Source organism: Carcharhinus amblyrhynchos, chromosome 3, assembly GCF_965287045.1.
Source record: "Carcharhinus amblyrhynchos chromosome 3, sCarAmb.v2.hapA, whole genome shotgun sequence".
Classification (NCBI taxonomy): Eukaryota; Metazoa; Chordata; class Chondrichthyes; order Carcharhiniformes; family Carcharhinidae; genus Carcharhinus; species Carcharhinus amblyrhynchos.
Genome location: NC_137326.1, coordinates 109565816 through 109578713, shown reverse-complemented (window position 1 = coordinate 109578713; position 12898 = coordinate 109565816). Strand labels below are relative to the sequence as shown.

General features: G+C 41.4%; 1 protein-coding gene across 2 annotated transcripts in view; it reads left to right on the top strand.

The window, feature by feature from the left end:
• LOC145341008 (solute carrier family 12 member 9) overlaps window positions 1-12898 on the top strand; it is a 90139-nt gene that overhangs the window by 32374 nt on the left and 44867 nt on the right. For both annotated transcript variants that reach the window (XM_080185688.1, XM_080185687.1), the window contains 2 exons: window positions 6259-6416; window positions 11557-11639. In XM_080185688.1, the coding sequence (XP_080041814.1) occupies window positions 6259-6416; window positions 11557-11639 (241 nt within the window). The remainder of the gene's footprint in view (window positions 1-6258; window positions 6417-11556; window positions 11640-12898) is intronic.

Here is a 12898-nt window from a genome sequence, read left to right as displayed (position 1 = left end):
AGATCAAGCTTGCTGCCTTCAATTTTATGAAAAATAAATTAAAGAAGAAATCCATCAGTGTCATTTCAGACAAATAGGTATTGATTTCAATTGCTGAAATAAAATGAGATCATGCCTCACCTTGGATATTTTGACCACAGTTCTCCTGTACAGACTGAGTCAGGTTTGATGGTCCCGTGTGCCAACATTTACTCCACCTTAGCATTTCATTCACTGAAAAGCAAATTTAAGGGCTTGAATCAGACCCACTCCTGACTTCATAGGCCAACTGGTATTTAAGGGTTCCCCCTGCCCCAAACACACACAGGCTCCCTTCCTCGTCAAGCTCTGTCTCTCGACCCCCTCCCCCCAACACTCTGTCTCCCTGTTTCTCACTCCCCATCCCCCTCTGCTTCTGACTCTCTGCTTCTGTCTCTGACACAAACTCTAAATGTTATTAATCTCAGCTATTAAAGGTTGTGGTGACATTGTTTATTTTGCTTCCATTTGCTTTTTTGTATAATGTTTTTGGTAATTTCAAAATTTATGCGCACTTGCATAAATGTCAATCTCTCTTTTATTTGTTGGTTGGGCAAACGTCAGGGATGAGTACAGATTTTCTGTATAGGATTAAACAATAAACGGTTGTAAGGAATGAAGCTGTCCTCAATTCAAAGAAGTGTATTCAGGATAAATACAACAGCACCTTACTCCTAAATCTCTCCTTTTGTAACCCAATTTTTTCACGCTATCTTGGAAGGAGCTCCATTATCATTTGATAAATGGGGTTTAATCGCGAATTGCTATTTTTTTTCTAATTCAAACTAGACCCTTCAAAGAATAGTAGTGATGGTTTGCTGTGGTACATATACAATTTCTTTACAGTCTTTCATCAATATTTCAACTAACGCCCTTTGTTTAGCTTTCAACAAACCTTACTTCGTATGGCATAAATCTTTGTTTCAGTTCAAAATACTGTACTCTAGTTGGTCTGTGAATTGTAAATGCAAATTAAACTGCTGCATGTTTATTCAAACTTTTAGCAAGTTAATAAGTTGGCATCTGGCTAACTACCTTGTTTTTAAAGTAGAAATTTGCATGAATTCAAGCGCATTTTAGTGGACTTGTGACTTATTAACATCGTTGGCCTGAAGTGGCCAGGGTGGGGGGGTAGCCTAGTGTAATTAGATAAACTACATTGTGTATGGTGTAACCAATCTTGGTGATTGGATCTATCTATTTCTGACATGGATATAGTTCTATTAATAATTTTTGCTTTTTCACTGCTGTGGTCATAGTTTTAATGATTCCAGGAATGTGTATGATCTCATCCTCCTGAATGGCTGGAATAGGGTTAGTTACCTCACTTGTCTTGGACAATCTTGTCAACATCTGGAGACCCGAGAGTGGTGAACAACACTGTCTGTGTGCTCCTGCCTGGTTCTTCTATTCTGAGTCGATTCACTTGAGGCCTGGTAGCTTTTTATGGACGAACTAGCTCGTAGGCAATTTCTCAGGCTACTTAGATGCATAAGTGATGCAAATTTATCTGCCTGTATTTAGCTTCTGTAACTGAAGTCTTTCAACTGCTGTGTCTTTTAATTAGCTGTGTCTGTGTCTGTGTCTGTGTCTGTGTCTGTGTCTGTGTCTGTGTCTGTGTCTGTGTCTGTGTCTGTGTCTGTGTCTGTGTCTGTGTCTGTGTCTGTGTCTGTGTCTGTGTCTGTCATGATGGGATGGAGTCCATGCAGGATGTAGGGTGTGAAGAGCTGTAGTCGAGGTTAGCTGTGGGTGTCGGTTGATTTTAATGGAAACTAGTAGACAACCTGTCACCAGGAATGTCAGATTCTCCAGCATTTTTGTGTTGGTGTTTCAGACTCCTGCACCTGCAGTATTTTGCCTTCATTCTGCTGTGCTCCATTAGAGTTTTCGGCACCATTCTGTTTTTAAAAGTTGTTGTAATTTTCTGAAAATGTGAGCTGTTAATGGGACATCTGGAACCAGTCATGTATCTTAACCAACGAGATTTAAGGAGTGGGGGGGGGTGCGGGGGAGAGGCACCTGCAAATGAGAGTAAATTAGAATCAAACTGGTTACAGAAAGAGAAATGAGGCAAAGGAAAGGAAGCTGTTGAGGAGGGGGGCAAAAAGATGGAAAAATAAGACATTTTGTTAAATTTATAATTTGACATTTGTATAATCTCTAAGAACAATTTGGCAACTGAAGGAATGACTCTCCACAATTTAAATGGTTCACATTGGAGGCCGAAACAATGATCGGCACTGCATTAACAATTATCACCCTTAATAAAATCACCATACCAAATTCCATTTACTATGGCAAATTTTTGAAAGGTAGTTAATGAGCAAGATGCAGTAGGTTGTTAAAAGTAATGGTTAAGGGCATCAATGACAGTGCATTATGGAAATGCTGTTTCTTTTCAGTAAGATCAAACTCAATTTTTCATAGCTTTTACAGCACTTAGGAAGTTACCCTTCAATTACACTGGCCAAATATTATGTTTCACAATTAAGAATAAAGTAATAATAATTCCATGCAATCTGTTTTTACATTGATGGTATTTCAGAAAGCCTGGAGGTGATCTTACCAAAACACTCTAACTATGAAGTGTGTGTGACAACTGGAGAGTTTCAGACCCTTTTCTTTGGCGAGAGAAAAAAATCAAATCTTATAAGAACATAAGAAATAGGAGCAGGAGTAGGCCATCTAGCCCTTCGAGCCTGCCCCGCCATTCAATAAGATCATGGCTGATCTGTCGTGGCTCAGTTCCACTTTCCCGCCCTCTCCCCATAACCCTTAATCCCCTCTCTTATCAAGAACCTATCAACCCGCTTCTTAAAAATATTTAGCGAGGCAGCCTCCACCACTTCAACGGGCAGAGAATTCCAGAGATTCACCACCCTTTGAGTGAAGAAGTTCCTCCTCAACTCCGTTCTAAACCGCCTCCCCCTTATCTTGAGGCTGTGCCCCCTAGTCCTACTGTCTTTTTTGAGCGGGAAGAGTCTCTCCACCTCTATCCTATCCATCCCATTCATCATCTTATACGTCTCAATGAGATCTCCCCTCATTCTTCTAAACTCTAACGAGTACAAGCCTAGTTTATTCAGCCTCTCCTCATAGCTCAATCCCCTCAACTCCGGTATCAGCCTAGTAAACCTCCTCTGCACTCCCTCCAGGGCCAAAATATCCTTGCGCAGGTGCGGCGCCCAAAACTGCACACAGTACTCCAGCTGCGGCCTCACCAATGCCCTATACAGCTGCAGCAAGACCTCCCTACTTTATGACGCTGGGAAAAATAAATGAGGCAAAGTGTGATTCTCACCAGTAGGGGAGTGGATGGAGTCCATTCATGCTGGGGTGCTGGCTGCTACAGGACGCTATTGTGCATGTTGCGCATATAGCACAGCGCATCGTGCATTGGGAGATTGCCACTTCCTCTGGACTTTGCGGCACCACCACCACCACCACCACACCCCCCCCCCCCCCCCCCCCAACCCAAGTCAGTTGTTGCCCTAGCAGATTGCAAAATGCGCAGCCCCCATGCGCTGCCTCCCCTTCAGGCCTGGCCCCATTCCTTAGCACTGGTTGGTGCCCAGTGGGCAGTGTCTAGATGCCAGGTTGGCATGCCAGTGTCTTAGGCTTGTAGGGCTAGGCTGGCACTGCCCAAGGGGTACTGTCTATTCCTGCCCCCAACTACCTGGTGGAGATGGGGGGGGCCTTCAATGATCGCTGGTTCCACCAATGAGGCCATCACATATGGACCCTGTTGGCGGGGGACCATATGTGATCCTTGACGGTAAGGACCTCCACCGGAGAGGACGATAAGGCAAGTGAGCCTGGATGATTGTGTCCTGGGCTCGCTAATCATATTCAACGGAACTTATAAGCGATTAAATCAGCCTTGTGCCCGGGATTACGCCAGCTTAACAGGACCGGTAATATTGCGAGAGTTGAGAAACGGGGCTCAAACCTGGTTTTTCACCCTTCCCGTGATCTTACCGTCTCACCACACTGATCAATTACATTTCACTAGGGTTTATCTTCGTTTTGCTTCATTATTGTGGGTTCAAGCCAAACTGGTTTCTTCTATTTCTGCAAAGAGAACTTCATATTTCACTATCGGTTTACTTCGCAATGTTCGAAAGAAAAGCGGGGAAGAGCTTGCGTTAATTTAGTAATTTTTCACATTCTCAATATCCCAAAGCACTTCACACCCAATTATTTTTCTTTCTGCAGCTGAAATGTTATGTGGATGAATGCAGGCAGCAGTTTTGGCAACACTTCCACCTTTTGTCCCTGAAAATAAATGTCATCTTTTTTTCCGAGTTAATTAGTTATACAGAGGTTGAAAAAGCATTAACCAAAATAATGTTTTTTTTTGTATGGGGAAAGTAGGTTTCAAGGTTGTGCGAAAGGTCTGAAAAATGTTACTTTGAGCCGCGGTCATTATATTGTCTATAACTCTTGAGGCAGACATTTATTTTCTGCAGGAAGCATTGTGCCTGAAAAATGTCTTGTGCAATAAATAAAATCACAAAGTGATGTGTAGAATATATTTTGTTAAACAAAAGAACATTGGAGTTTTTTTTATCATATTTAGCTTCAAGCAACAGTCCAGTTGGAAAACCAATTTTGGGGACACGTGCAGCTTTGAATGTCTACAGTAATTGTGAATCATTTTTTAGATGGCCTGTCATGAAAACCTTTTGTTCATAAGTATGCATGCCACGTGGGAGACTGGATACATGAAATTTTAGATGCACAAATAGGATAATGAAAATTGAATGGCATACTTCCACTTTCCTGGATGTGCCTTGTGTGCCTCATTAGTTTTATTAGCTGCACTTAGAAATGCTGACCTGTAGCATTTCAGAACTGAAGTTGGAAGATGCAATTATTTTAAGCTCTTTTGATGGCTTGTTAAGGCATTCTGGTTAAGATTGGAAGGTTTTCCAAAGTAAAATAACTGAGCCGGATTTGCCAACCGTATGACAGTGTCATTCCATGCACCCCCTATATATTTAATCTAAAGGTGGCTTCTGATGCCAAGATTAGATGCTTTATAAACATTGCTCGTATATAATATGATTTATTGGTGCATCATAATTTTATTCCATCAAAATTTAAGATTGTTACTACATTAGGTAATTAGTTCCCTTAATAGATAGATAGTTCTAAAAGCAGTGACAGTTAATCCATACCAATCAAGAGCTATCAGGTTCGTGTTTGTTTGTTTGATCTATTGAGTGACCTAATTGCAATGGGAATAATAGCCAGGAGGGATACAATTGGCCTTGGAACCCCAAGTTAGCAAAAGAAATAACCAGCGATTGGTGTTTCTGTTTCCGACTGCCACCCCAACTCACTTGCTGGTTAGTGTGGAAGTTGGGAGAGGACAAACTAGGTGTGGTCCACTTGCATCTTCTGCTGTGGATCACGTTTTGAACAACAGTCACATGGGTAAGATATAAAGGGTGACCTAGTGCCTGTGGAATTGTCTGCCTTAGAGGGAGAAGGGAGGAAATTATTGTTCAAAGCAGTCAGTGGAACAGCAGTGCAAAATTGCTCCAGACGGTCATTCCTCGTGTCTTTGACTCGGTCCAAACTTGCATCTGAGTGGGATTCTCCAGCCTCTCAACCAGTGGGATCCTCTGGTCCCGCTGTAGTGAACGGAGATTTGGCCGAACACTGAATTCACCGCCCTCTCTGGGCAGCAGTGTGAAATGGCCGGAGAATTCCGGCCTCCTGTTTACAGAACTGTCCGGAAGTTGTCCCAATCCAAGCTTATGTGCCAGGCATTTTTCTGCCCATTGTGGTGGAGAGACTCTTCCCGCTCAAAAAAGACAGTAGGACTAGGGGGCACAGCCTCAAGATAAAGGGGAGGCGGTTTAGAACGGAGTTGAGGAGGAACTTCTTCACTCAAAGGGTGGTGAATCTCTGGAATTCTCTGCCCGTTGAAGTGGTGGAGGCTGCCTCGCTAAATATTTTTAAGAAGCGGGTTGATAGGTTCTTGATAAGAGAGGGGATTAAGGGTTATGGGGAGAGGGCGGGAAAGTGGAACTGAGCCACAACAGATCAGCCATGATCTTATTGAATGGCGGGGCAGGCTCGAAGGGCTAGATGGCCTACTCCTGCTCCTATTTCTTATGTTCTTATGTTTCTAACTTTGCTTTTCACCGGACAAGATTGTTTATTTGGTATCTGAGATTGAATTCCACCCGAGCATCTGAGTATGATTTTCTTTCTCTTATTGTTTTTAAGATTGCTGCTTCAAAATGATTATGACTTCCTCAAAGACATTAATGTCTGGCACCCCTTCGTCATCATTGGAATCTACTCTTCAACTTTATCAGCTTCGATGAGCAATCTGATTGGAGCTTCCCGAATTCTTTACGCACTTGCAAAGGACGATATATTTGGCAAGTTGTTTTCTTTCCTTTTTGTTTTTGAAGAACGGTTGTTGATTGAGACAACCTTAGAGGGATCAGCTGAGTTTACAGGTGCATGGTATTATATATTCTGTCACTCAAAGCTATTCCAAAAAACTGGGTGAAATGCAGCTATGTTCAATCTTTTTATGGGAACAAAGACATAGGCCGGAATCCTCTCATCCCGCCCGCAAGTGAAATTTTAGCCAAGAATTTCCAGCTTTTAGAACAGCACAGCTGGAGAATTCCGCCTATATAGTTTTAAAGGCTGGAGATTTCTTTTAACTGTGTATGTAGGTTTGAAAGACTGCAGAGGGCAAGCAAACAGAATTGGCAGAGGGATAGGAAATGTTGTTCAGTGTAGAAAAGTATGAGGTAATGCATTTAGAGAGTAAGAATAAATTAAGAATCGTGCATTACACGTTTAAAATTTTTATATTACAAGAAGGATATGAGAAAAAGGTACAGGTGTGAGTTCATAGAGATGTTACTGAGCACAAGTTAGGAAGACACGCTTCAGAAATGTGGGCATTTTGTAAAAATAAAGGTTTGGAGGTCAAAGTGACTTGGTGATGGTCTTCCGGATGAGGTAAATGGAGATTAGTTATTTCCTCTGATCAGTGAGAGAGTCACAATTTTAATATAATCACAGAATTAAAAGCAAGTTAAGAAATAGATCTTCAGAGTGGTTTGAGTTTGGAATTTTTTGTCACCAAACTGTTGTTGAAGCAGGGCTTATAACTTATTTTAAGAGGGAATTAGATTGAAGTTTGAAAAGGATAAATATGAAGAATATTCCAATTAAGCAAGGGAATAGGATTAGTCTCGGCAATGTGCAGAGGAATGAACTTGATTGACCTGCTAATGTGATTTAGCATTGAAACCAGAAGCAGACAAAATTAATGCTGTTAACATAGATCTGAAAAATGAAATTATTTGAGCAACAAACAACTGTATAAAGATTTGAAGGTACAAGACTTGAGGACGAGACAATTCAGCAGATTGAAGTGGAAGGAGGCCAAGATAAAGGGATGAACTTTAAACCACCCCCTACCAACACCACCACCACTAAAGTGGGTGGATTAGGGTTGGATCAAATGTTAACATTTTTAAAAATTTGAAGTGCTACAAGGGATGGGTAGTCAACTTGCTCTCAGGCAGGTTGGCATTTTAATTATTTTCATGAAGCTGATGGCTTCAGATCAGCTAGGTAGCTTTCCCAGCTAGGTTTCCCTAGTCTTGGCGAACCCAGTAGCTGAAGGGAGACACAGAAGGAAACCACATTGATAGCTTTGCTTAGAGGCCGAGCTAAGCAGACATACTTTCCTGCCAGGTTTCGGGTTAGGGAGCAACCCCCATGCTGCCCCACACATACAGTAACAGTTGTGGTCTCCCTACCTATTGCTGTGAAGTTCCTCATATGTCTGTCTGTCTGTCTCCTCCGCCCCCCACTCACCGACTGCCAGACAAGGAACCATCTAAAGGGAAAGTCACACCCTGCGAAGTTAATATGCAGGGGAGCCTTACTTAGTCTTCCCGTCAAAGCTTAGCAAAGTGTTTTTTCTTCCTTGAAATTGCCATTCCCCTTCCCACCTCATTTTCCTGAAGTTGTCGACTACGATCTTACCAGCTCACCGCACTGTTGATCAGCGTGGCAAGCTGGGTAGTTAGCATAAGACCAAAAAACCGCTTTGCACTAATTGCAATCTTCCCAGCCCCATTTCACCAAGAAAAGGCACCAAGTGCATTCCTATTAAACTGTATGTACATAAGCTGTGGTGGAGCCACTAATCATCTGCACCCCTCACCCTTCCTGGATGCTTCCAACCTTGCTGGTGAGAATCGTTAGCGCTGTGCAGTAGCGGAAACAGGTGCCATGACCACGCCAGGGGGATTTGAGGCCATTGAAGCCTCTGGGTGGTTGGGCATGGCCAGGCAGTGCCTGGACAATGCCCATTGGGCATAGTGGCAGTGCCTGTGGGGGTGGGAGGTCTCCTTGTTCAATGGCAGGTTGGGACATCCTGCACAGTGGCACCTGAGTGCTCTGAAACTGGCTTCACCCGGCATATTTCAGCTACACCAGATTGACAGGAGTGCTGGAAGATTGCAGTGCCAAGTTAGCTGAGAATACCATCATGGAGGGCTCTCGTTTTCATGCCTGATGGCACTTAGAAATTATTTGGCAAAATTCCACCTGTTGACATTTTACTTGGGAAAGATTCTGCCGAGCACCCTCCTGTCATTCTTGTATGAATGCAATCAGTGAAATAATCGATCAATCAGTGGGGAGAGGGAGAACATGAATCTGGCCTTGTCCCAATACTCCTACACTTGTGCTTTTGAATCCATGAGTGAAATGGTCTTTCAATCCCTTTTTTTTCTTAAAATGAGAATTTTGCAGAAACTTTCAGTTGGGATGAGTATGTTTCAGTCTAACTGGTCTACAATTCATTCTCATTTTGTGTTCCTGAAGAGTGCAGATGTTGGGAAGAAAGGATTTTAATGGTGCCTGATAGAAAACTCCCAAGATTTCACAGGAACATGCATGTTTGTTTTTGGATTATTCTTGCTGAGATTGCCCTTAACTCATCAGGGAGATATCTGTGATGTACTTTAGGCCAGAAATGTTAAATCTTCTACCACAATCCTCATTATCGGCCCTGTCTCAATGACCAAATACATAGATTTTCAACTTCTTTGTTTTTCATTTAGCTTCACAGATGATTAATAAAAATATTTGAATGATCTTATGGAGCTACTTTGCCTTCTCTGCTTAAAATAAGGCTTCATCCTTGCAGATAATAATTCTCCACCCACAACAATACTGATGTCCCAGACCAGAACAACTGTTGAAATAGTGGGCAAATAAACTACAAAAGTAAAAGTTTAAAGCTAAAGTTTATTTATTAGTCGCAAGTTGGCTTACATTAACACTGTAATGAAGTTAGTGTGAAAATCCCCTAGTCATCACACTCGGGTGTCCTCAGGTGCAGAGAGAATTTAGCATGGCCAATGCACTGAACCAACACATCTTTCAGACTGTGGGAGGAAACCCGTGCAGACATGGGGAGAACATCCAGACTCTGCACTGACAGTGACCCAAGGTTGGAATTGAATCCAGGTCCCTGGCACTGTAAGGCAGCAGTGTTAACCACTGTGCTGCAAAAAGTTGCAAACGTAGCCCAGTCCATCACACAAACCAGTCTCCCATCCATTGGCTATACTTCCAGCTGCCTTGGAAAAGCAGTCAGCAAAATTAAGGACCCACGTATCCAGGACATTCTCTCTTCCACTTTCTTCCATTAGGAAGAAGATCTGAGATCACGTATTGTCCGACTCGAGAACAACTTCTATCCTGCTGCCATCAGACTTTTGAGTGGACCTACCTTTATATAAGTTGATCTTTCTCTACACCCAGCTATGACTTTAACACTACATTCTGCACCCTCTCCTTTTCTTCACTATGAACGGTATGCATTGTCTATATAGCGCAAGAAACAATATTCTTCCCTGTATATTAATACGTGACAATAAATCGAATCAAATGATTCGACAAAGATAACCTTGCTATGTGCATTTTGTTTGCACCATCCCTTCCTTCAATTGCTTGCCTGCATAATTAATTATTCATGCTGCTGGAGATTTTCACAGTATTCTCCTCCTCAGAATTATCTTCCAAGTCTATTTGAACAATTCCAGTTTTTTATTTCAATCAGGCCACAACTCTAATTATTTTGCCTGCCGTTTATATAAGCTGGCAATGCAAGAAAAATAACAGCTGCATCTTCATTATCCTGTTCCTGTAAAATTGTTCACTGGTCATTAACTTTTTTTTTCAGCCACACAAGCATTTCAACAGATTGAATATCATTTATAAATTACCTCAGACTTTTCATAATATTTGAGATGAATATGGTCAACTCTGAATTATACTCGAAACACGAGAGAGAGACAATTACGACACTTCGGTCATCTCAATTATCATTTACAAATTATATGCTAAGAATGGTGGTTAATTGGATCAAACATGAAACTTTTTTTTTGCAGAACACACAGGTAGTGTTAAAGTTGAATCACTTGTGAAGTAATGGAAAAGATGGAATTTCTCAGAAATTCCGAACAAGGACTTTGTCCCTCACCTGTGATGAAATGTATGTTTCAGTGAGGCATTACACATGAAGACATATTACCTTCCTCAGCACCTGGAGTGAGATTCTGGGCCAGCAGTGATTACTTTTTGAGTCTAATCCAGTCATTAACAATGATTATTCGTACTGTAACCTATTCTGAATATTGTTCATTAGCTTTTAGCTTCACACTGACTCTTTCCTCTTGCATTTAGCCGTTTAATCAGTGATGATAAATAACTGAGGCTTTCAAAAATGCTTTTAACATTTACAGTAATGTTTCTGAATTGGAGAGGGGAAAAACAGTGTGAAAATAACTTTGTAAAATTAATCCAGTAAGAGCTGCTGTTTCTGCAAGAATCTCTTTTTTTTTGTCTTTCTCTCTCTCAGATTTAGTCAGTTTAATCAATTGAACCCATGTTTAACCCAGTATGATTTCAGAGTCCATGTGATTGAACTGAATAGAATCTCTCAGACAAACGGAAACCATCTTGAATCTGGGTTGCGGCTGTGCTTTGCCAGCACGTTAAACACGAGAGAAATTTCTGTAATCGTTGCAGTATCATCTGAACCTCTTAACCTGAACTAGTCCTTTATAATTGCCAGCACTGAAATTTTGTTATGGTTATGAGTTTGTTTTATTTAATTGAAGCCCCTCCACTTTATTTCAAAATACTGAAAATAGAACATTCAGATGAATGTGCTTATGGACTAATTATCCCATGATGTAATTGCAACATCCTTATCTCTGTTTACTGCTTTGCTATTGTGAATTAAATCCTTGCAGTTATGAAGAAAGCCGTAATAATGGGATGCTTTCTACTCATTCAGCTTGAAGATGGGGGGATCATGAACTGTGATGTACTCATTTGTCTGCTGCTTTATCATTTGTTACTTATTTCTTGGTATACTCAATTTAAATGCTGATTTTGGAAAACAAATTTACGCCAGAGAATTATTGGTACTACTAAATTTGATTCTTCTGTTCGTTTTCATTAATTTAGGTAAACTTCTCATGCCTGCTAAGAAAACTTCACGAGGTGGAAATCCTTGGGCTGCTGTACTGATTTCATGGATGTTAGTACAGGTACTTTTATATATAATGTTTGTATTGATGCGATGGAAGTCACACATAAATCTTAATTTATGGGATAGCTCTGTTGTCCTTTGTGGGACAGCATGTGAAATAATCCAGTATCTGTTGTTTTAATATCCTGCAATCTGACATCAGTTCAGATTTTGTTACTGATGAAACACTTTTTTTAGAAGACTAGAGTATATATTTGATTTAGTTTTTATCTATAAGGCCATTTAAAAATAAGGTCAGACAATAACATTGCATCTAATGGAAAACTTGTAGGGCCGCTAGACCAATGTGACCTATTTTTAAAAAGTACTTTAGACTTGTGTGGACGTTTTTGTATAGTTCAAAATACTTAAACTGAGGCAATGGCTGAATGTTATTATTGCTTGATTGTTAATCCAGAAACTCAGCTAATGTTCTGGGGACCTGAGTTTGAATTCCTCCTCCACCCCCCACCCCCTTCAATAGTAGATGGTGGAATTTGTTGACCATGAAACCATTGTCCATGGTTAGAAAAACCCATCTGGTTTACTAATGTCCTTCAGGGAAGGAAATCTGCCATCTTTATCTGGTCTGGCCTGCATGTGACTCCCAAGCCACAGCAATGTGGGTTGACTCTCAACTGCCCTCCAAGAGCAACTACCGATGGGTGTCACTGGCTAGCTAGTATTTATTGCCCATGTTTCATGAATGAATAAAAAAGAAATTCTGAAAATATTGTATTATGGTGCACACTAGCAATGTTCAATTTTTTAAAATGATAAATGTATGCTTTTCTATTCAGTCGTTATTTGGCACGAGAATAGATAGGTGCTGGATGGCTGGTGCAGGCATGATGAGCCAAAGGACCTCTTTTTGTGCTATGGGACTCTACGGATCCTATTTTACCATTTTGATTCTAAGTGCTGGGCAGACTTGAAACCAGGAATGTTTCACATCTGACGTTTGGACCCGTTCTGAGGTGCCTCCATACACACTCTGCTGGCAAAAATAGCAGCAAGTCCAAATCGCACTGCAGAAGCCTGTGGGAGGGGGGCCTAACCTGCCCAAAATCCTGCAGCTCTAATCTGCACCTCCAAGCACAGAAAAAAAAATGATAGAATGTGGCTTCCACACTGGCAAATGCCTCCCCTATCACCCCCACAGACATTCCCCACCCCCGCAATATTACTGACCCCCTTATTCCTCTCACTGATCTCAGGCAGAGTGATTTCCCCCTTCCCTTCCTCCTGATCTCAGGCAGAGTGGCAGCAGACCCCTGT